Below are 26,128 nucleotides of genomic sequence, written 5' to 3' on the forward strand. Positions count from 1 at the left end.
CTTTCCGAGCTTACTCGGTCAAAACGTGCTTAACTGGAGACCGTGTGTACAAAGAGGGAGCCCTACTATCTTCGTCTCATCTGGAACAGGAAGTGTGCTTGTACATTTTTCCAAACCCACATGCAACAGAAATGCCAGATTGGCAGTACAAGCTTTTTAAAGGAGAACGTTTTGGCTGAGCTCACCCTAGTGCAGCTGGATGAGTAGCCGTGCCAGGATGGGCTGAGCTGGGACCAGGCAGCCACAGATCACTGCAGCTCCATTCTCTCCCACAAAGCAGACTAAAAAGCCCTGCCTGTCACTTCTCATCAGCCTCAAGTGCACAGAGCTGGCGTTATTGTGTGCGCGCGCGTGCGTGCACACACACACACACACACACACACACACACACACACACACACACACACACATACACAGGCACTGTCACTGTGAGCCTGCATTTTTCTTAAATCAGCCCATGCATTCAAGGATGGTGAGGCTGGCTGGCTGCTCACCCAACTGATTGCTTCTCTCTACTTTTATTCTGCCCATCTTTTGTTATTGGAAACGTGAATATGAGAGAGAAATACGAATAGCTCATGCAGCAAGCGTAACATTTAAACATTTCAGCATCCCTCACTTAGAACACCAAGGTCATATGAGGGCAATGGTTACAGCAATTGAGATGGTGATTCAAATTGATTTGTTGTCAAATCGAACTGATGAGGCGATGACAGGTCAGGCTTTTACTTTAGCAAATATGATAGATGTCTTACTCCACCTTGTGGCTGATGTCAGTAACTGTAGGACCTTTCACACAAAAAAATAAATAAAAAGAACAACGCATTTAAATTAAATCTGTTATTACCTGTTTCATGTGGGTAGACTGCTATGAAATTTCATGACTGTTCTTATCTAGAGATCACACGCTTGTGTGTGTGTGTGTGTGTTATGGAGAAGTTCATGTTAACAGTGTTATACTCTGGTTTAAATCTGCTGCTTTAATCAGATTTGTCAGAGATTATCATCTTATCTGTGCACCGCTGCATGCTCCATTAAGCCAAAGTCTGAGTGGTGATAGAATGACCAGACACATTGTGGTTTAACCCACCTACCCATGATGCACCACGGTCCCCTGGACCAGCTTCTATTTAAAGAGAACTGCCTTACGGGCATTCTGCTAGATATGGACCCATTTAGTGTATCGGTAAATCTTTATCACAATCATGATTGTGTTGCGTTTTAATGTAAAAGTATCCAATGCAAAATGATCTAACGTGTTATTTTAATTAGTAATGATGTATTTCTGAGCATTCCTGCCCCTGACTGGGCTTTTACGTTTGCACTCTGTGAGTGTTTGGCTTGAATAACCAGGACAGATGGAGATGGCATCTTGTGGCACTCCAGGTTGCTCAGCTGAGCCGACCTGTGACTGGCTTATGTGCCTGTAAATGCCTGTGCATGGTGTGATACACATACATATACTCACACACACACACACACCCACACACACACACACACACTATGCAGCTCCATAAGCGTATCATGGGTGTCATCTAGTCACAAAAATGCTGTACATTGGAAATTAAACTTAATGCTGAATTAACACTCAGCATTCAGCATTTCTGCCAGCTTTGGGTATTAATGTGGACACCTCTCCTTTGATTTCCATTTCTAGATGTGTAGACATTTCATGTTTTTGTTGCATGGTCCACTAATCACTTGAGAGATCATTCACTTAGTCTATGTGCTTCAGGAACTCTTTTGACTCATTTGACACATCTCAGGGAGTTGTGTTACTTTGTTAGTCCTGTGATTCACTTATCATGATGGTTCAACTTCATGATGTGACGCATGTTTTCATAATTTCAAATTATGTCATATATAAATTTATAACATGCAGTACATCATGCATTTTGTTGCTTCTCAACTCATGTTGATTTGTGCTTTTCATGTCTCAACTCATAAAGCATTCTGGTTCTGATGAAGCGAGCTGGGCTTTGGCTCTTATCATTCAGAGCCAGCTGTTTCAGTGTTGTATAAACTTTGGCCTCTGTTCTTTGGCTTTGTGTGTTCCTTTGATTGGGTTCTGCTGTGCATCACTGTGGCTGCATGCTTCCCCTGTAGGTAGAGTCTCTGGAGTGCGTTTTTGAGAGCCCGTCCCCAGTAGGAGGAGAGGAGGTGCCAGCCCCTGCCTTCTCCACGCTATACGCACGCAATGAGGCACTCATGCAGGTAAACACCCAGTGCTGCCGTATACAATTAGGTCCTTTTATGTTCGCCATATCATTTGAGTGGATTGTGTGATGGAAATATTGGATGGAGCTTAGAAAGGAACGATGAAGAAAATGTCAAATTTTTGTTCTGAGAAAAAGCTGTGTTGTAGTATTCATTTCAGGCACTAGATGGCAAAGATGTTCCAGTGCTTGCTGGGTTTTTACGTTCTATCTTTTTCTGTTTTTAAACGATATAGCAAAACATTGTAGTTATTGGGATAGTCCAGCATCATTGTGGTTACTTGTATAGTCCAGCATCATTCTGGTTATAGGGACAGTCCAGCATCATTGTGGTTATTGGGACAGTCCAGCATCATTGTGGTTATTGGGACAGTCCAGCATCATTGTGATTATTTGTATAGTCCAGCATCATTGTGGTTATTTGTATAGTCCAGCATCATTGTGGTTATTGGGACAGTCCAGCATCATTGTGGTTATTGGGACAGTCCAGCATCATTGTGATTATTTGTATAGTCCAGCATCATTGTGGTTATTTGTATAGTCCAGCATCATTGTGGTTATTTGTATAGTCCAGCATCATTGTGGTTATTGGGACAGTCCAGCATCATTGTGGTTATTGGGACAGTCCAGCATCATTGTGGTTATTGGGACAGTCCAGCATCTTTGTGGTTATTGGGACAGTCCAGCATCTTTGTGGTTATTGGGACAGTCCAGCATCGTTGTGGTTATTGGGACAGTCCAGCATCATTGTGGTTATTTGTATAGTCCAGCATCGTTGTGGTTATTGGGACAGTCCAGCATCTTTGTGGTTATTGGGACAGTCCAGCATCGTTGTGGTTATTGGGACAGTCCAGCATCATTGTGGTTATTTGTATAGTCCAGCATCGTTGTGGTTATTGGGACAGTCCAGCATCATTGTGGTTATTGGGACAGTCCAGCATCTTTGTGGTTATTGGGACAGTGCAGCATCATTGTGGTTATTGGGACAGTCCAGCATCATTGTGGTTATTGGGACAGTCCAGCATCTTTGTGGTTATTGGGACAGTGCAGCATCATTGTGGTTATTGGGACAGTCCAGCATCATTGTGATTATTGGGACAGTCCAGCATCGTTGTGGTTATTGGGACAGTCCAGCATCATTGTGGTTATTTGTATAGTCCAGCATCGTTGTGGTTATCGGGACAGTCCAGCATCATTGTGGGTATTTGTATAGTCCAGCATCATTGTGGTTATTTGTATAGCCCAGCATCGTTGTGGTTATTGGGACAGTCCAGCATCGTTGTGGTTATTTGTATAGTCCAGCATTGTTGTGGTTATTTGTATAGTCCAGCATCGTTGTGGTTATTTGTATAGTCCAGCATCGTTGTGGTTATTGGGACAGTCCAGCATCGTTGTGGTTATTTGTATAGTCCAGCATCGTTGTGGTTATTGGGACAGTCCAGCATCGTTGTGGTTATTGGGACAGTCCAGCATCGTTGTGGTTATTGGGACAGTCCAGCATCGTTGTGGTTATTGGGACAGTCCAGCATCGTTGTGGTTATTGGGACAGTTCAGCATCATTATACTTATGTTGAAATCCAACATTATTGTAGTTATTTGAACACTCCAGCATTGATATAGTTATTTGGACCATTACGCATTATTTTAGTTATTTTTGTAGTTTTGGTATTATTGTAGTTATTTGGACAGTCCTGCATTATTGTAGTTACTTCAGATATGAACTTACAGTGTGTTAAATTACAATTTGTAAAAAAAATTAAAATTAAAAAAAAAAAAAAAGCAAACTGTGGTTGATCAGATTCTTTTGTACGTTTTTTTTCTCCTTCATATGCTGCATCTATTCTCAAAATGTACTGTTTGTATGTTTCACATTTCGTAAGGTGGATATTAATTTCCTGCTAAAGCATGCCTATGCTAAACATGGCTATGGATTATTAAAATAAGCAATTGTTGTGATTATATGAAAACAGTTCACTCAATATATTATGAGTGAACACATAAACTGAACATGCTAGAGGGCCAATGTCCCAGTGACCCAATGTCTGGTGTATTGTATTTTATGTTTTTGTTTTACAGTTTATTACTACATTTACAGTAAAATTTCATATTGTAAAGTTTTGTGAATTAGTATTTTTATTGGTTTTCCTTATTGTTAGCATACTATCAGTATTTATATGCCAGACATCTGATTACCGTATTTATTAAAACTCAAGGACAATTACTGCTCTTAGAGGAAAGAATGATGTTTAACATAGTCGTATTAAGCATTAGGCAAATTGCATTCCCTGGCTTACCTCATTTTCTGGCTAGCCCTCAACCAAATTAGGATATTATTTAAAGCCTAGTTTCTTAATCAAGGGATCCTGAGGGGTTCTCTCAAAATTCTGATCAAGTTTTTTTTTTTTTTTTTTTTTTTTTGAGTGAATATGAAATAGAAGCTCTACTTTCTTGTTATTTACATCATATGCCTTTTGTATCACGTCCCTACCTGTTTGAATCAAGTATTTTGTCTTAAGTGCTAGTTCAATTTCAGGAGACATGAGCATACTAGTACACACACAAATTGGACACCTGACCATCACACCCATATGTGGTTCTTCCCCAAAATGTTGCCACAAGGTTGGAAGCACACAGTTGAACTAAGGGGTCGAGCCCAAACATGTTCCATGACATTGCCCCTGTGCACTAACTGAAGTCCATGAAGACATGGTTTTCCAAGGTTGGAGTGGAAGAACTCGAGTGGCCTGCACAAAGCCCTGACCTCAACCAAAGTGCACACCTTTGGGATGATCTGGACTGCCGATCGCATACCAGGCCTCCTCACCCGACATCAGTGCCTGACCTCACTAATGCTCTTGTGGCTGAATGAGCAAATCCTCACAGCCATGCTCCAAAATCAAGTGGAAAGCCTTCCCAGAAGAGTGGAGGTTATTATAACAGCAGAGGGACACATGTATGGGTGTGATTGTCAGGTGTCCACAAACCTTTGGTCATATAGTCTGTTATTTTACATGAACACTCACACATAGCAAATAACATACACCTAGTAGCTGAACACATCAATATTTATTACAGTTCAGTGTGCACACATCAATGCTATATCCACTTCTTTCCCTTTTTTTGCTACTCAGTATCTTACACTGTCTAGAATTTTCTCCAGTGTTTTCTGTATTTGTATTTTTTTTTCTTCCTGATGATATTTCTATAAAGATAAGCAAAAACAAACTATAAACTTTAGAAAAATATACAGTCAAAGATTTTTTTTTTGTTTCAGAAGCTCTCTCATTTTGCTATTGCTTTCCTGCTCTATTTCTCTTATCATGACTGAAGCACAGTCATATGTTTGGAGATAATATGGCTAGGGCTTCAGGGCACTAAGTGCATTAGTTCTGTTCAGCCATACCAACTAATGGGACCTGGAGGAGAGCTCATTTCTCCTGCACACTGTCCTGAATTCTAATCAGCTGTTCTCCAGCATAAGCTTTGGTCCAGTTTTGTGTCAGCATAAAACATCATAAAACTCTAAGAGCTTATCACTGTGTGTGGTGTCTTCTTTTGTTGGTCTTTTAACACTTCATCATAAGTGTGTTAAAGAATGATGTGATCAGACTGTTCCACTGTGTGGGTGTTTCTTCTTCACTTGCTTTGAACAGTACCAAACAAAGCATGGCCATTTCACCTCAGAGGTGGAGGTGGGGTCTCATAGACCTCAGATTGAAATAATTGGCGCTGTTAACAGTCATGTCTTCAAGTTAATGAGTGTCTCCATTAACATGGTGCTGCTGATAGTAATCTCAGGTTCAGTTGTAGGAGCCATACCCGTCCTTCAGAAGGCACTCATTACCAGTATTAAGCATTGGTGCTTTCAGAAACTCTGCCGCTGTATGGCTTTTATCTCATGAGCGAAGGACAAGTTGTCTCACTAGAGTGAATTGTTGTCATTAGTGTAGAGTGAGACAATTTAAATCAGCTTCATTAGTGATGTCGACCATTTATTGTACTAGCACCTGTGTCATGATACTGTCCTAACAATTTTCAGTGTACAGGTGTGACACGTCCGGAGAGTCATAACACAGTACATGTGAAATTTGAGTAGTCTTGATACTGTCTGTGTTAAGCCGGGTGCACACTGCGATCTTTAATAGTCCTTTGCGACTGTTGGTTGTTAGACTGTAGGAACAGGATCCCTGCTGTAAGCCGTGTCACACTGTAGGATCTCAGTTGTCGTTAATGTCAGACTGTACGACAGTCAAAATGCGAAAAACGAACGCACGCAAGAAGACTCGTACGGAGTAGGAGAAGCCACACTGCAGGACTGTGCCTCAAATCTTCTGACAATGCCAGAATTTAATCGGAGGAAAATCAAGAAAATCAGACCCTATCTTACCGAACAGACTACACAGCTACTAGTCCAGGCTCTTGTCATCTCAAAACTGGTCTACAGCAATGTAATACTCTCGGGCCTCCCAGCCAGCTCCATCAAACCCCTTCAGATGATTCAGAATACAGGACCACGTCTCGTCTTCAACCAGCCCAAGAGCACCCATGTCACACCCCTCTTCATCTCCCTCCACTGCCTTCCTGTAGCCGCCCGCATCAAATTCAAGGCCTTGATGCTCACGTACCTTGACCTGGTCTGGAACAGCACCCTCCTACCTCAACTCTTTACTTGAGGCTTACGTTCCCTCACGCAATCTGCGATCCATTAGCGACCGACACTTAGTAGTGCATACTCAGCGTGGCTCAAGGTCCCTTTCCAGAACCTTCAAACTAACTGTTCCTCAGTGGTGGAATAAACTTCCAACCTCAATCCGGACCGCAGAATCGGTCACTATTTTCAAAAAAACAGCTAAAGACCCACCTCTTCCGTGAGCACTTAACTCACCCCTAAAATGCCGACCCCATTAAAAATATAATTTTTTTTTATTAAAAATAAATAAAACAATAAATAAATGGATAAAAAAAACCTTCCTCTGGCTCTTACACCTCTTGTCTGTGCACTTTGCTTCTCTAGAGCTCAATTATAAATCTTGCATGGTAGCACTACTGGTATTGTTCTCCGCTTGATATATCGCTTTGCTTGTATTTCCTCATTTGGATAAAAGCGTCTGCTAAATTAATAAATGTAAATGAAAAATGTGATTGTAACGGTCATTAATCAGTTGTCAGGGAACATGTCAAACTAGCGATCAAAGACTGCAGATTTTGGCCTAGGATTATAGGAATCTTTAGGATTCTCAAAATTTGTCTCGGTGGCCAAAATCGTACAGTGTGAACCTGGCTTTAGTGGGGCTGTCTAGGGATTTTCTTCAAGATTACTTACTGAAGCACCATTTACACATTCACTCCTTCCAACAAAAGCCTATCGAATCACTTACTTTATCTCTCATAATTAAAAAAAAAATAGTAAATCAGTAAAAAAAAAAAAAGAAAAAAAAAAAGTGGGGTATGTAAGAAAGTCTATGTCTAGCTGATAATACATTCCGTATGACTGTATTTGTGACAGCACCCGGGGGAAAAGTGTTGGAGTAATGATTTTTGGTGTTTTAATTTTTTTGACAGTTTACGTTTTAGCTCGTTTAAGCCCTGTCTCTTGATCTGATTTGTCTCAGAATTTCTTAAAAGCCTCAGGCCTCTAAATTTATTCCAGACCTCTGATTCACCCCAACATTACTTCCTGCTTCAGACTTCTCCACCTGTCTCAGACGTCTGCTGCAGACAACTTGACCTCTTGTAGACTTTTCAGCCTGATCCATATTGCCTCACCTGCCTCTGATTTCTCCACCTACCCCAGACTTCTAAATCTGTGGCAGAGAGCTTCACCTGTAGACTTGTAAACATGTAAACATGTAGGTTTCTCAGGGGCTATTTACATGAAAAGGTTTTCTGCTAAAAACAGAAAACCTTTTATGTGGTTCTGGCTGTTTGTTTACATGGCAGTGTCGTTTTGGGGTCTGAAAACACAAACTTTTGAAAACATGTTTCAAAGTGCAAGTTTGTGAAAACGAAGCCGTTATCGTCTCCGTCTAAACGCACAAAAACGAGAATCTGTGAAAACGATGATGTCATGCACACGTGTATAACGTGTTTAGTCTATAAGCATGCGTGCGAGTACTTCAAAACAGCGCTCGAGACGTTCAAAACTACAGGACTGTGTTTGTGCTGCTGAAGATTTTGAGTTTATTGACACTTCTTCAGCAAAGTGCAGATTTACTGCATCACTATTACGACCAGCGGAGACACATTTGTTACATACGCCACGTTATTAACCCACATCGACACCGATGCTGAGTATTCAAAACCTTATAATTGTCTTTGTAATTTTCTGTTTTGGAGTAAATCTGTATCCTTTTATGGCTAATAAAATGTAGAAACGGGACTGACTGCCAGTGTTTCACTATTTGCACTATTTTTTTTTTGTTATAGTTTTTTTTCTTTTTGTTAACAGAATTCTAACCTGGATCACAAGAAAAGCTAAAAGATCAGAAAAATCTATTTCCAGAATGAAAAAACCTTTATAGTACACTAGGGACGTCTCAGCATTTATTAACCAAAAAAATAAGCCAAATCTATGCTTGACAAGTGTGAGTTTTCACAATTCGTTATGACAGTGAATAATTTTCCAAGTCGAACTATTGAGATAAAACTACTCCATATTGCCCCACCTGCCTTAGACTCCCTTACCTGACAGAGACTAACACAGTCTACATAGATCGTCCCACCTGCCCCACACTTCCCCACACTTCCCCACCTGCCCCTGACTCTCCTATTTGACACAGACCTCTCTACCTTCCCCACATTTCCTCACCTGCCCCAGATTCCCCCAAATGACACAGACTCTCCTACTCAGTACAGACTTGTCTGCCTTCCCCTCATTTCCTCACCTGCCCCAGATACCCCCACCTGACACAGACCTCCCCACCTGCCCCAGACGCTCCTTCTCAATACAGACCTCTCTACCGTCCCCTCATCTCCTCACCTGCCTCAGACTCTCTTACTCAACGCAGTCATCCCTACATTCCCCACATTTCCTCCCCTACCCCAGACTCCCCCCACCTGCCCCAAACTTCCTCACCTGCCCTAAGACTTTTCATCCTTCTCCAGATCACTATTCTGTGATCTACACTGCACTTCATTTATCACCCCTTGTTGAAGTGTTTCCTCCCTGCCTGTGCTAGCCTGGCTCAGGATAGATGAGGACTACAGGGGAGGAGGGAGGGAGACAGTGTTTGTGAAAAATGAGCTGTGTCACTCCTGGCGAATCGGACAGACTGCGAGTCCCTAGCAGTCAGCATGCCTGTGTGTGAGCAGACAGGGACAGACTTTTAAAGTGTTAGCGCTTCCCTTTATCTGCTTTATGCTCCCTGAACTGTGGACTCACCCAGTTACAGCTCCTTGGGGAGAACAGTGTGGGTCAGAGCTCAGCTCCCAGAGGCTACACAGGTGACATGTTCACCTCCATCTGGTACGCCAAAAAGATGGGCCGGCGCTTAATGAGGAGTTTCAGGAGGAGCAGGAGGCTGCAGCTGCAGTTCTTGGTGGGTAGAGTGTATCCGATTTGGGAGACTGCTTTTACAAATGCATGCCAGCGAACTCACTCTGCTCCATGTGATTTAGCTTTGAGCTCTGCATGTAAATCACCAGGAAAGACGAGCAGGAGAAAAAATATGACACCTCAATGACAGATCTGCCCCTCACCTCTTCTTGAATCTGAGGGAGCTGTTTATTTCTGTGAGCTGCTGTTAGCATTTTGTTTTTCAGAATCTGCATAATGTCTGTTTGTTCCTCTGTGCTGCTGCTGTATCTACTTTTTTTTTTTTCTTTCCTGAAATCACAAATTCAAGCAAGCATTTATGTTAGCTTAGGGCTGCTTTACAGTTGTTCTTTGTTAATTAGATCTTAGGTTGGCAGTAATATTGCAATATCTCGCTAAGTTTCTCAGCTCAGTAATATAACACATTTCTTTTCGGTATTCTAGTATTATATTCATCATTGTGGTAAATCAGGTTGTTTTATAAGGAGTGAAATGTGAAATTTTGCTCATTGTGGCCTGGTTTTGCTAATAGAGCCATCAACTTTCTTGTTACTTAGGCATCTTTGTAACTGCTTAGAAAACATGTCCCGTTTATAATGCCTTAGTCATTTGTTATGCAGCACTTAGTGAGAAAAGACAAGTTTTATGAAACCTTGCTTGTCTCTTCCCTTGTGCACTGGCAGAATTTATTGACACTGAAGCTGAAAGCTTAAACTAGTAGCAGGGCCGTTCAGAAGCACTTTGTCCTCGTGTTACATTATCGATCGATTGCTCTGAACTCCATAGGTTGGAAGAAAAGGTGCAGAGGGGCTCAGGGACCATGAGTCAATAAACAATGGAGGCAGAAGGGCCATTTTTAGTGGACCTCTAGTATTTCATTTGGGTTTGTGTGTCTGAGCGTGTGAGTTTGTGTATGCGTTATGAATTGGACATGTGGATTAGCTGCAGTATAATACCAGTCTAAAATGACAGATCTCAAAAATCTTTACAGTTGGTCCAATATCCTGCCTTGTTATATATCATATTATATCTTATTTATTTTGCTAGAAGAAAATGACTTGCATTTGTTACATCTTCTTCTTACACTTTCTTCTACATATGAATGCACCTAGACAAATAATAGACAAATTTGGTCAAAAATTATGATTAATTTGTTGGATATGCTAATGAACATATGAAAGCCAATAAATTAAGTCTAAAGTATTATATTGTGCCTGAATGGATGTAATACAGATCGTAAAATTCCAAGTCTATTTAACAGTAGATAATGCTACTACTACTACTACTACTAATAATAATAATAATAATAATAATAATAATAATAATAATAATGCACTCCCTAAGCAGGTTCTGATCACTGGCACCTAAACTTGATCACCTGATTCTAATTTTATGGATTTGAAGGTGTGTTAAATGTAGGGGTGTACTTACTTTTATCATGTGACTGATTTTTGTTCATTTAAATTGTGAAAATTACTACAAAATGTCAATTTTGTGTGTCATTTGATAGTGTATCAACTTTAGTTATAGGCACTGTTTCAAAGAGGATCAAATGTTTGCTTGTACAAATGTGTCAAAAAAGCCAACCATTTCCATTATTTTTTCACATGATTCTATATATAGCCAAAAACCATCCAACCATCGTACACAGGGTTACGGGGCACAGCCTGCACAATTGCACACACATTCACACACTACAGACAATTTGAAATTTAGACAGGGGGAGGAACCCCCGAAGCACAGGGGACAACATTCACATCCGGCCTGTATGCCCCCGCCCCGCCCCAAACCCTGCAGGTGCGAGGCAAACGTGCTAACCACTAAGCCACCATGCCACCCCCCAATATCCATACACCAAATAATGAATAAGTGCAAAGGAAAACGCATAAAGGATTAAAATGATAGATAAAAATATCAGAAGTGTATTGCACAACTGCATGCATTTTGCATTATAAGGCTGTTAGAAAAACACAGAACATTTTTAAATGAATAAACATGCAACTATTTTTTTCTCTTCTAGCATTAATGCACATGCACGATTATCAAGCCATCTTTGTGGTTTATTTTAGCACCACAGACAATCTCAAATTTTAAAAATCACATGTTTTTATTGTGTATGTATAGAGTTCATTTTAATTGCATTTAGCATTTAAAAAATAATGAGCATTAAAAAAAATTGCTGCATACCATAGAATCATATCATCACCTAACATTAGCAGAGGATGTAAAGTATGCTTCACATGTTAGTACATGGTTTGCCAAATATGTAAACCATGACATGATGCATTTTTTTTTTATGGCACCAGTTGAACATGTGTCTTTTTAAATAGCTAATTGTAGCTTGCTAGGTAGCAGTAATTTGTTCTTTTTGTTTGTTTGTTTCTGAACCTATGTAGATTGAGCAGAAAGGAATGCAAAAGCTCTGTGGGCTTGCCTGCTTTATTTGATGTGAAAACTGTTGCCATGGTTTTGGTCCTGGGGGAATAGCAGCACAAGCTGTGACAATGCCTGTTACCTCATTTGACACCTGTGGCACACCTTGGACAGTGTCTGCCGGCACACAGCCGTCTTCATCAGTCTCCGATGCAGAGGATTGCTGTGCTGTGAGTCCACGGGCGTTCCACTCGTATTAACAGAAGCATGTGGTTATTTTTGAATTTGCTTTCTCGTTTTTTTTTTTTTTTTTCTTCCCTGCCTGTGAAAGCACAGCCTTTTGTCTCCCACTCACTGAATCGCGTGTGCGCACGGTAGATAGAGAGAGACTGCAGTGTGAAAACTGATCTAAATCGCAAGGAGCGAGCAGGCATCTGCCAAATCTGGAGTGCTCAGTCTCATCTTGGATTTACCTTTTTGGCTGGAGCTTACTTGCTTGTTAACCTGACATGTTGTTTTTTTTTTACGCATCTCTTTCATTTGGAGTCGTGAGTATGTTCATTAGCATGAAGTTTGGTATGTATAATTCACATTAACTATGGATGAGGCTATTAGCTTGAAGTGATCTGGCTTGGGTGTTTCTGATGAGCTACTGTAGAACTGCACTCCTCTCAGCCTAGCCATGTCTTGGACGTGGAAGACACAATGCCTATATTTCTTTCTTACTTATTCTACACGGCACCACCCTGAATGCTACCATTCATATTTAATGTGCCCACTAAGGCTGTCTGTTGCTGTTAAGAATGTGCTGTGATTGATAACTGGGCCTGGACAATCTACTATCCCGAGTCCATTTAGATTATGAATCCCTGGAGGCGTTTGTGGGCTTTCGCCTGCAACACATGCCTGATATTTGAACCCATTTCCTGCCTCTTAGAGCTCTTAGAGTTTTTCTCATATGCCGAGAGCTTCATGTTCCCTCATTGATCCTCTCTTAGGTCTCCACTAGTCTGGAGCCAGAGCCTAGAGTGGTGCGTGCTACTCGTGGGCAGTGCCATCACACTCCTACATCCACCTTGCTTCCCACTTTTCTCAGCAGCATTAAGCTGTTGGATGCTTGACCTGTCGTTCGATTAGGACCGAATTCTGCACTTGGATGGATTTCGGAGCGTCAGACTCTCGTTGGGGTTTTGCTTGTATATTTTGGCTTTGTGGAATTCAGGAGGGGATGCTGTAACTTTACCCAGATGCTCTCTCCCTCCCCCTCTCTTGCTCTCGCTCCTCATTTTCCGTGGAGCCTCGTCGCTTGACAGCTGTTGGAGTTTCTTTCCAGCTGTGAAGGATCCAAAGTGGCGATGAACTACATATTCGGTAACAGCACACTGTACCCACGGGGAGGCCGGGCCAACACTGGCACAAGTCACAGTGCCCCAGGGCAGAAACAGAGGCATTGGGCCAAGCGCAGCTCCAGTGAAGAGCTGCCCTCATCATCATCATCTCGCTGGCAGCAGCTGCTCACCTTCTTCACACGCCGTAATGCCTTCAGCGACTGCATCACAGCCGGGGCTGGACAGGTAAACTCCTCTATGCCTACGACCTGTTGCAGAGATGCATATTCTTCAGCAGGGCATGTAGGGATGTTTATGATGAGCACTTCGGTTTGACGTAAACTTTTTTTTTTTAATGCACTTGTCTGAGATGATTAACATTTCTCCTTTTTTTCAACTGTATTTAACTTAATATATAATAATCTGACATATAACGTGTTTATTTTATAATAATAGGATATATATTATATAATAAACTTACCAATGAGTAGTCAACAATATATGTTCACAAGGGTCCTAATATCTTGGATCTATGGATCTTTTTCTTCTAGTCTAACACTATACTATGTCTGTAAAGATCTTTTATTGTTGTTGTTTTTTAAAAATGTTTTTAAATGAAAGTTCACCTTCATTTCATGATTGCGTCTTTCTTTATGTCACTTCATTCACGATCATGTCGTGAGCTCTCTGAATGTGAATTGTGTCGTCTATATGGTCACCATAAATCAGTGTTTGCCTAATGAGATTGGAAGGGCTTCAGTGTTTCATGAGCACTCAGAAGTCCTTCGCAATGGAAGACACAGTGAACAATCACACCGGCCTGTGGCTGTTTCCCATTGGGGTAAAGCACTTAGTGGGAGTGTGAGTGATGGCCCTATATCTGGCATAAGATTTAATTATAGGACATCGTTAAGAGGCTGGAGTCGTGCCCCCTGCTCCTCCTTTGTGACCTTGGTGTCCAGCATATGGGCACAGAAGGGCCAGTGAATGGAGCAGCTTCAAATGGGCTGCACGACCTGCACTCTTATTGTGCCCATTAAAGCCTGAATGCTGGTTAATAGGGTCATGACCTGAAACGAAAGCTGAATGGACCATGCAACAAAAGGGTTTCCAGTCTACCTCTTTATTCACCCCCTCGACTCCGTTACCACAACACTATAACTTCATCTCTTTTTCATGACCCCTTTTCAAAAGGCAAAAGCAGCAAGAACGTCAAGGAACGTTTATTCACTTATCTTCATAGTGCACTGTACGACACCGATAAGAGTGAAAAGAGCTTTGACTGGTCAAACTGAGATAAAAGTTTACCCTTCCTTTTTGTTTAATGATATAAAATAACTTGGTACACGCGAAGGAATAAGAGGCCCCTGGGAATGACACTTTGGCAGTATGTTAAGCAACTGTTTGCATGACAAAACTTTGATTGCATTTTAAAAAGATTGCTTACACCTTAATAGCGCAATTTCCATCAAAACAACGACAGTAATGGATATACTGCTTTTAATAAGCATATTGGGTAAATAAGGAATAAAACACGACAGGGGATTTGTTGTATACAATAATCAACGAAGGGGGACGTGATGCAGTCTTGCACAAAGCGAAATTGGTGGAATTCTTTATTAAAGAATGAATCATCATACTTTTTATCAGTTCATAGTCACATTTTATGTTGTGGTATGTCCATGAAGCAAGTTCATTCCATTTCTCAGTTAACAGTTTCTGCTATAGGCAGTTGTTCTCTTAAAAAGTTAATAAGACAAAAAAAAAAGATTATCACCTAGAAACTGAAAACTGTTTACCTCTGACACTGGGGACTCCTTCCGTAAATGCTAAACAAACATATCTGTACAGAAAGCTTCACTGTATCAACAATAACATCATTTAACAACATTTTTAATAACAAATAACAATCTGTTTATTATTAGGATTCGATTATGTGCAGCATCCAACATACTAGTCCCAGTGAATTATCTGTTACTATAGAAACAATATACAATATCGGTTATGTTGTTGTGTTGCGAGAGGATCTCATTATATGACGTACCAGTAAAGAGAATACATTTTCTCACTTTTAGCTATGGTCAGGAATAATTTATGAGCTATGGGATTTATGAGCTATGTCCTTAAATCCCAAAGAAATACTTCCTCAGATATGGAGGAAAAGGCCTGGGAAGAAGATTGATTTTGGTGGCATCATAAAACTGGCCTGTCTGATCAATCTTTCCATTACTAATTACTAATAAGACTGTTGTCTTGCTGCAGTGTTTCCATTATTTTAATAATTTACATTTCCTGGTTAATATTAGAAATGATGGTGCATGTTTTTATACTGATTGCTGATACTGATACTGATTTTGTTTTTAACACACAGGTCATTACTTGTATTGCTTGACGAATAGTTGTAGTCGACGCGGTTTATAGTCAAACCGTTAGAATTAGAAAGCTGATGTTCTAGCTGTCGGTTTTTATACCCACGGTCCTTTTGTAAATTTCTTTACTAGCTTGTTGCATGCTATGTTTGTGTGTTATATCAATCAGCTCATGCACTGAAGGCTATGTGAAGCAGAAGCTCATTGTCAGTCCCTGTTGTTCTTGCTCATGCAGATCTATTTCTGGCAGAGGCAAACCTGCAGCGCTACTGCTGAGCTTTTCTAACCAACATATTTCCTGAACATACACACACATATAGAGCCTTCGCTTTCTTCCTCTCTCTTGGCTTGTGGGTTTGCAAATGTGGGATCTAGACAAGGAACTACAGACAGGTTTGCAATAATACGATTTGCAGAGCTGCACTTTAGTGCAATCTCCATTTGGCTCATATTTTTAAATTGACCAATCGGTTTGTCTACGAGAGCGGTTATGTTTTCTGAATTTCAAATTCGAGGCACAAATTCTGTTCCTAATCAGGCCAGTTTGCAGTCTGAGATAAGACATGAGTCTCTTTCGTCCTGAGGAGGTGCATAACCCTCCTGGACTCGCTGCAGCTTCAGCTGTTGCCATGGCGTTGCCATGGTAATCAGCAAGCAAGGAAGCACAGTCATGTGGCAGTACTTGTTTATTTATTTCTCTTATCTGTCGAGCACAGCATTCTGAATGACTGTGTGTTGTACGGCTGAGTGATTGAACGGTCCTCAGTCCCACTGTCTCCAGAGCTTTTCCCTGTAAAATAGTGCATTAACCCCATCATCCTAGCCAGGACGATAGAGAGACACGCTTCACTGTTTGTGACATAGCAAGGTCATAGTGAATTAGAATGGGATCAGTGCTTCGATGATGCATCGTTCGCATCTCGGCTGGCTCAGCCGTTCGAGCAGCAAGTTGTGGGCTGTGTGGGAAGGAGTTTCGCTCAGCTATGAATCACAGCAGCAGGCGTGAACACTCGCCCTGCAGACAACACAAGCATGAGTGTCTCCCTGCAGAGAACGCAGCACCAACACACTGGACCACCTACAGCTCTCTTAAAAAACCAAACACCCACTCACGGCTGTTTTCAGAGTTGGTATGAGATGTACATTGCTAGAACTAAGCAGTGTCATTAACATGTTGTTAATGTTACAGAATTGTGTTTTGCCACTCTGGTCTTCAAGGGCTCTATACAGAGCTGGCAAGTTACTGTAAGTCCTAAAGATGCATCAGGGAAAGCTCAACTTATGACTTAAGTTCTAAAGTGGTCAAGTTGAATTTCATGGTGCCCCCTTATTGATCATTTAATTATCTCATGCATTGAACTTTTTAAATCAGTCAAATTAATCAGATGGTTTCATTATTTAGTACAATATGGCTCCCATCCTCATTACTCGGCAGCTTATAAAACACCGCTTGATCAAACACATCCTATGTTTTTGCACTAGTACAGTGCAAAGTGTGTGAAGCTTAAGCAAGGGAGGAAAAATACTGTTATCTACGGTCGAGAGTAGCAGCAAGAGCCTGGATGAAGATGTTTATTGTGCACACAATGCAGTGTGCCCGAGAGATGCAAAATCGAGGTCATGATATAGCATGTCTGTGATGTAGGCTAAATTTTCTTGCTTTTAATTCACTATTTTGATTTGCCAAAAATAATAAATTAATGCCAATGTATTCGTAAATTCAATGTGCTCTTCTGTAAAACTAATATATAGATATGTGCATATGTATGTGTGTGTGTGTGTGTGTGTGTGTGTGTGTGTGTATATATATATATATATATATATATATATATATATATATATATAAAATATACTATTACGACACAGGACTCAAGACAGGAAGTAAGCGCAGGAGTGACATCTTTATTTGGACTTAAGCTAAAGACTTCCAATGGAAACACCTATCCCTCAACTCGGGATGAGACATGAAGCACAAAACTTAGAACAGGACTATGAGTAGAAACACTAGCTTAACTCCGGTACGAAACATTCATATAACTTAGGTGAGAACACTCCTTTAACTTAGGCATGAACACTCATTAAACAAAGACATGAACACACTTAACTCCAGCATGGCATGAACACTCTGGACTATGGCAAGGCACAAACACTCTTAACTATGACATGGCACAAACACTCTTAACTATGGCATGGCATAAATGTTATGTAAAAAATCATACATAAATGGTATGTATACATACATACATGTATGTATGTATGTATGTATACGAGTGTGTATGTGTATGTATGTGTATATATATATATATATATATATATATATATATATATATATATATATATATATATATATATATATATATATATATATATATATATATATATATGTCCATGGTTTAAAGGATAAACTGACTAAGTACTCATCTGCAACAGTTGCAGCTCATTTGGCCTAAGTGTAGTTCATAATTTTATCCATGTAAAATTGAGAAGACATTTTACATGCTCTCTCATTCGATGTCTTGGAAGTAGAAATAAACCTTTTTTGGCCTTTGCAAGAGCAACTATTAAATAATTATATTTATGTTTGTTTCCTTCTAAGCTTTCTGTGTCTTTTCATGCCCAAAACATTTTCAATGAGATACTGTGCTTGCAACAAATTGTCAGACACCGGTACAGGGCTTAATACAGCTCCTCACTTGAGTCTACATTATATGCAAAAGGAAAATAGGCTTAAAGCTAGCAGGTGTAAGATTTTGGAATTTCGCACTCTCTTGTAAAAAGTGCTGTTGCAAGCTATTTGCAGAACATTTCATAACGTGGGTTGTGCTGTGCTCTTCCTCCACTGCGCACATTAATCTCACAGCTGCGAGTGTACATATATAGATGCAAGACTGTATCCCAAACCACACGATAGATAGATAGGTAGGTAGATAGATATGTAGGTAGGTATGTAGGTAGATAGATAGAGAGATAGAGAGATAGATAGATAGAACTTTGTCATTGTACAAGTACAGTTACAAGGCAGCAAAATACTGTTTAGCATCTACCAGAAAGTGCTACAGTAGTGCAAATGAGCATAGTAACAATAGTTACTATTACAGCAGCAGCACAATGCATAAAATAATGCCGATACAAGTCAAGAGCTTCAGTTAATGATCAAACATCAGATAAAATGTTATCTCTGGCATGGCATGGTTGTTGGTGCCATATGGGCTGGTTTGAGTAGTTAATAAACTGCTGATCTCCTGGGATTTTCACACACAAGAGTCTCTAGAGTTTACACAGAATGGTGTGAAAAACAAAAAACCCATCCTGTGAGCAGAAGGTCTGCAGGTTGAAACACCTTGATGAGAGAGATCAGAGGAGAATGACCAGACTGGTCTGAGCTGACAGGAAGTCTAGAGTAACCCAAATAATCACTCTTTACAACCGTGGTGAGCAGAAAGAACATCTCAGAATGCATAACACATCAAACCTTGAGGTGAGGATGAGAAGACCAAGTCAGGTTGCACTCCTGTCAGCTAAGAGCAAGACTCTGAGGCTATCATGGGCACACTCACCGAACTGGACAGACTGGAAAAGGACCAGGTGATTTAAAAAATAAATAAATACATAAATAATCTTTTCTTCTTTCTAATCTTTAACTGTCCTGTTTGGGTGAGTCTGTACTCATGATAGCCTCAGATTCTTGTTCTTAGCTGACAGGAGTGGAACCCAATGTGGTCTTTTGTTGTTGTAGCCCATCCACCTCACAGTTTGATGTTTTGTGCGTGCTGAGATGCTTTTACACTTTATTAGGTACAGTATGCTAATACTTGGAAGGGTCTCCCTTTGCTCTTCAGGTCACTGAAGAGTATTGAACTCTGACTTTTGCTTTGTGACATGGTGCATTATCATTCTGGAAGTAACCATTAGAAGATGGATAGATTGTGGTCAAAACATTCCCCCACACTATTACACCACCTCCACCAGCCTGGACTGTTGACACAAGGCATGTTGGGTTCATGGATTCATGCTTTTTGGATTTGTGCCTCAGCAGAAATCGAGATTCATTATACCAGGCTACATTTTTCCAGTCTTCTTCTGTAAAGTTTTGGTGAACCTGTGCCCACTGTAGCTCAGCTTTCTGTTCTTGGCTGACAGAAGTGGAACCCAATGTGGTCTTCTGCTTCTGTAGCCCATCTGCCTCAAGGCTCGATGTGTTGTGCATTGTGAGATGCTTTTCTGCTCACCACAATTGTACAGAGTGGTTATCTGAGCCTTTAGTCTTTAGCCTTACTTTAGCCTTTCTATCAGCTCAAGCCAGTCTGGCCATTCTCAGTTGACCTCTCTCATCAACAAAGAGTTTCTATCTGCAAAACTGCCACTCACTAGACGTTTTTTCTTTATTGCACCATTCTGAGTAAACTTTAGAGATTATTTCTTTAGCTTATTATTCTTTTATTTCTTGAATAAAATAAAAAGAATAAAAAGACATATCTGGCCAGCAGAGGGCTTGAATTGCTCGCTCTCACCCGATATAACTGAGCCTGCAATGCAAAAATATGAAGCAGCTCACCAACATTTCCCATTAGTCACTAGTCAACTATCATGAATTCTCTAGCTAAAACGACCTCACAACTGAGTAATGATACAAACTCCACAATGAGACTGTATATCAAGGCTGATTATAATCATTCAATTTCTAGTTTACACATACGTCATGCTCTCTCATGATATCTCCTGCCAGTGACCAGGTTTTCAGACTTCTTTTGACATTTGAAGTATCTGATCTGGCAAATTGCATATGCATACCAATTTCCTGCCAGTTATTCCCCAACACCCTTGATACAGCGCTGACTTTGAATTATTGCTACAGGATTGTCATGTCAACTCACAACAGCTTAGTTACAACATGTTATACAGTGTTTTCCATTTCAGTAAATATCACATTTTTCTCTTTTATCTTTTAACACAATAATCCTACCCACTGTAGCTTGAAGTTGAAGGTCATGCATACTGTAAGTTACACACATCTCCACACAACTCCAGTAGTGAGAAGCACCTAAGTCAGTTATTATGTCTGCGATCTGAATATCAGTGTGTCCAATTTCTGTATTAATGCCTTCCTAATGTGTGTATAACCCAATAGTGTGATCCATTTAGAGACCATTTAGATATCTGCTGTATATAAAATATTAGGGAGAGTGGTTTGTTACTTTGCAGATTAATTACTGTTATCTTCTGGGCAGTAAAATGGAAGTAATGTGGTTTCAAAGTGGATTGGGATAACTTTACCATTATACTCTATTTAAAAACATCACTGACGAGAATAAAATCACGCTTTCCTGTTCTTTACTAACTTCCTTTTCTTTATCACCATGTTTCACTACTATTCAAGCTAGCAGGGCATTAGCAAAAACATCTGAATTGAATGCAGAACCTCAATTTCATGTCAGCATTCATCAGCTGATGGGCATATCAAACTGAAACTGAGCAAGTTTACATCACTAACTCTAAGCACTGTTAGTAGGGTAGGATTACTTTGTCTTCTCTAGACTCCATTAGAACGCCATGCATGCCATGTCTCAAAGCTCTCAAGATGCACCAGAAAACTCTGCAATTGCTTTAAATACTGATTATATTAAGATTCACTTGATTTCCCAGACTATTGTAGTGTCTCAACACCATCGATTGGGATTGTATAAAGCAACAAGACATTGGATAAGCAGCACTTATCCTTGAGCTGACACGATCATTTCATAGGAAAGGTTATGATGATTTATGTGTAAATTCTAATAATGAATAATATGCTATTGATGCCTGGTCACATTTTATTTAGATGTTTACAAATGGCACATTTAGTTCCTTTATATATATCCACAGCAGGCTGTGGTAGAGTGGGTTGGCCACTAATCGTAGGGTTGACCGTTCGAGTCCCAGCCCGCATGACTCCACGTGCCGAAGTGTCATTGGTCAAGACACTGAACCCCAAGTTGCTCCCGATGGCAAGGTAGTGCCTTGCATGGCAGCTCTGCTACCATTAGTGTGTGTGTGTGAATGGGAGAATGAGACACAGTGTAAAGCGCTTTGGATAAAAGCACTATATAAGTGCAGACCATTTACCATTTATATAGTACAAAGTTTGTATAGGTAGTACAAACATTGTTAGCTTTTTATTTGATGACTTCTGCAGTATCGAGTCAGTACAAAAACATTTTAGATTCTCTTTTCTAGCACAAAATTAAACGTTACAGAAAAATGTTTGTTTGTCAGTACAGAAAGCAGCGTATTAAGTGCTAAGAGACACTTTTCAGACAAAAAAACGCAATGAAAGCTGCTAGGTTTTGCTGCAAATATAAGAAGCATGTGTGACTGTCAAAGTCTCCAGAAGAACCGTGACTGGTTCTGCAAGATGCTCAATAAAACTTACAGCTCATTTCCTTATAAACCTGCACTAATTCTACCTGAGGCTACTTTTTTTTTTTTTTTTTTAAGCAAAGAGTCATCACACCAAATAGTGCCTTTGTTTCATTTATTACTGTTTACTGCTCTTTATAGTATTTTTTAAAATGGAGAAACATTTAATTTAATTATTTTTGAAGGCATCTTTGCTCTACAGCATTTCCTTGCATGTGCCTAAGACTATTGCACAGTACAGTGTATGTCTGAATATGAATTATTATTATTTGTGCTGGCTTTTTATGCCTTTAGTCCATAGCTGTGTAGGTAGATTAAAATGCACTCGTTATGTCTCAAATGTAGCTTCTTGTCAAACCTCACTACACTGAATGTTCTTTGTCTGTTATCCTGGTGATTTGCTTCAAGCACAGGGCTTGTGTTAGCTAGGGCAGAGAAATGGAAATGGAAGCATATATGAGATATGGGTGCAGTCATCAGGAAACACTCAGTCGATGTTTCCTTCCGTGGGCCTGTGCTAACACAGGATTGGTCTACACTTTAGACATTTTTCTACATGTGAAAAGGCACTGAGGCAAATGCTTTTAACGGGAAGAAAGGATGTCTTTTTTTTTTTATTTAATATGGGTACTTCCTACACACTAGTTTATTCCTACACACTAATCACTCACATTGCTTGACAGCTATCTACCAGGGAAAGTATTAAAGTAATGTTACTTTTCTTTTTAACTACAGCTCATGCAGAGTCATAGAACAGCTGACCATGATTGGAGGAGATGATAACTGCTGTCTTTTATACATATGAGCCAACAGATGATTGTGAGGGGCTGGTTTCGTTCCAGTCATCAGGGCATTGTGGTATCCCATCAATCCCAGAGACCCGGATCGATGAACCATCTTGGACTCCTGAGTCACAATCTCCAGAGGAAACACTTTACGCTTAAGAGCTCAGGGGATGATGTTTAAAGGTTCTGTACTGTTCACCATAACATGTTAGCATTCAATGTCTGAACGGTTGTCATTCTGAAAATGTTGGTCTGGGACTCACTACGGTACGACCCGCAACAAGTTTGTAAAAGTGATACAATCTCAGGGCTGGTCAGCGAGTGACATGATTAGTTGAACTTGTCCCTTTTTTTAAATCTAGTGTCCCGAAAAGGCAGGTTGTGCTCTTAAAAAAAGGAATGGAATGCTTTCTTGAATATATGGCACAAAGAAGCCATTGGGCAAATTATTATAACTCAGAAACTAAAAAGACTTATGGTATACTTATTCCCTGACCTAGTGAACTACTGTAACATGAGGATGTGTTTTTGATAGAGAAGACAAAGCACTTCTGTAAGTCACTCTGGATAACAGTAAATGTAAGTGCACTGTAAGTTAATAAGTTCATTTAACTCAAAAAAAAAAAAATTGAGGAAACAAATTACCTCTAAATTTTTAAGTTGATAAATCAATTTCTTTAAGTCAAATACACTTAAATATAACAAAAAAAATTTAAATGACAAAGTTTGAGTTCAATTTTTGTTATATTTAAGATCTATAACTAAATTTATACCAAAAAACTGCCCAGACTTTTGCACAGTACCATACGCAAGCAGTTTCTACATTTCTGCAGTCCCTATGTGCATGTGCAAGTAAATGTGACCTAATAAATTGCGAAATTGATCTGTGCTTTGGACGCAATTTATGTGTTAAAAATAAACATGCAATGATGATGATCATTTTCCCTAAACATTATAGGATTGAGTTCAAATGTCATCAGCTGCTCAGCTATATATGCATGTATCTACCCTACAAAAGTTCCTTTGGATAAAAATGACAAGTCAAGAAATACATTTGATTGTAATATGCAAATGCATTCCATTCCTGTATCAGAGAATGTGGGTTGCAGCCTCTTAAAATGCAAATGCTTGTACATCCGATATCACTGAAACAGCGGTGCTTTCAGATGTTTTTTCAGATGCATGAACGTCTCCTATACTGTTAGTTAAAAGCCATCTACTGGAATTAAATAAGCATCCGTTTATAGGGCTTACAGTAAACGGTACCATTTAGTTTGGAAAGTATTGTGGAGTGCAGACAAAAGTTAAAGGTCTGCTGTACATCCAGTACACCATGCATTTATTCTCTGTGACCTATTTATGACTTGTGCTAATTCCATGAAGGAGAAACACAAAAGCCCTGTAAATCGGAACGGCACTGTGCAAATCTCCCTCTACTGCACAGGGGTGGAACTTATCCCAGACGAGTGCTGAATGCCTGAGCTGAAATCAAGAATGGAGCATTGATTATTCATGCCTGTAGGAAAAAAAAAAAGTCTGTGTTCTGTCATGTGTGGTGCCCATTGGAGCTCATTAATTGGCAAGCAAGTGCAGGGGGATGAGGGTGAGTAAGGCAGACGGAGAGAAAGAGGAAGAGAGTCACAGTCCAAGAGAAGCTTGGCAGAACAGTGGAAGCAGGAACAGAGGGGGCTGGAAGAAGAGGAATGGACTGGATTTACTGCCACTCTGGGTCCGCTTTCTTGCCAACAGAAGGACAAACGTCATACTCATGGCTGTGCCCTTTTCTCTCTGAACCGGTGGAAACTTAATGTCTTTCTCTGGATCCCTTCTGCCAGGAAGATGACCACCTACTACCACAACCATGAGTACTGCGCAAGAGCTTCCGAGGACTGCGGTATTGGTGTCAGCAGAGTAACTGCTAACTGCGTTCAGCCAAGGATCCATCAGAACATCCAGTCTTACCAGAGCATTCTTGTTCACCCACAGAGACAGTCGCTACATCTCCAGCTTCAGCAGCAGCCACAGTTCCACCAGCTCCACCACCACTTCCAAAGCCATAACCATCAGCAGCACCACCAGCATCATCCTCCTCCTCCTCTTCCTCATTACCTGCCTTACCAGCCTGCCCAATCCAGCCAGCAGCAGACTCCTGTGGGCTTCCACCCACACTACAGCTCCTGCACTTTACCTGCCTCCAGCAAGAGCAGACACAAGTTCACCACCCTGAGTGTTAAGAAAAACCTGACAAAAAGCAAGGCTAAAGTGAGAGCTTCTGCCAGTGCCTCGTGGCTTGAAAATTCTTGGGGTATTTCATTGGAGAAGGTATGTGTTGCGGTGTAATTCTGTGCAATGTAGTAGTTCAAAAATTACGAAGTTGTGTGATACCCAACTGCAGTAGTGCTTAGTGGAATGCTAGGCCGGTACAATCTGTATTTTGGGCTTTCGTCTACTGATCGGAAGGTTGTGGGTGGGAGGTAGGACACGACTATTCAGTTTTAAGTTGCTTTAGATTATAACATCAAGCAAAAAAATAAATAAATCTATGAAGTGTGCAAGGTTTAATACAGTCTAAAAATAATAAATGTTATAAATCTATAATAAATGTTTAATAAAAGTAAATCTTTTATTTAAGTTCAAACTGGAATATGACATGCCTGCATGTTTTTGGTATTTGATCTGTACAAGACTTGTGTATTTTGGTGCAGAAACAAATGGGCTTACATATGTTACATATGACTGGGCTAATAGTTTTCTTGGAAATATTGTATAATGGTAGGGAGTAGGGCTGGGCAATATATTGATATAATATCGATATGGTGACAAATGATTACGCGATATACTTTTCTGAGATATCGTTGGTATGACGGTGCAAATTTTTTTTTTTTTTTTTTTTACGTTTTTAATGATTACAGATTAAATGGTACTGATTGGATGCCACTGATTTGATGTAATTTAAAAAAAAAAACTAATCTTTGTCTTTGTAATCATTTAAGAAAACTCAGCTTTTTGTTTATTTTACTACTGTTTTGTAAACAGTTTTTTGGCTAAATTATATATCGTGATGCGCATTGTATATCGTGGAAATGACCTCAACTATGGTGATGTGATAAATTTTTTGTCATATCAC

The 26,128-nt window shown here is 40.1% G+C and overlaps 1 protein-coding gene across 17 annotated transcripts in view; it reads left to right on the plus strand.

Annotated features, from left to right (window-relative positions):
- Window positions 1-26,128, plus strand: part of dlg1a (discs large MAGUK scaffold protein 1a) — a 139,000-nt gene that overhangs the window by 60,097 nt on the left and 52,775 nt on the right. For 9 of the 17 annotated variants that reach the window (XM_017479979.3, XM_053683478.1, XM_017479982.3 and 6 more), the window contains one exon: window positions 2,107-2,214. The exons of 6 other annotated variants lie outside the window; for them this stretch is intronic. In XM_017479979.3, the coding sequence (XP_017335468.1) occupies window positions 2,107-2,214 (108 nt within the window). Of the gene's footprint in view, window positions 1-2,106; window positions 2,215-12,468; window positions 13,698-26,128 lie in introns of those variants that run through there. 2 more of the 17 variants (XM_017479993.3, XM_047158480.2) reach the window with 2 other exon arrangements.

The sequence above is a fragment of the Ictalurus punctatus genome, chromosome 11, assembly GCF_001660625.3.
Source record: "Ictalurus punctatus breed USDA103 chromosome 11, Coco_2.0, whole genome shotgun sequence".
In the NCBI taxonomy this organism is placed as follows: Eukaryota; Metazoa; Chordata; class Actinopteri; order Siluriformes; family Ictaluridae; genus Ictalurus; species Ictalurus punctatus.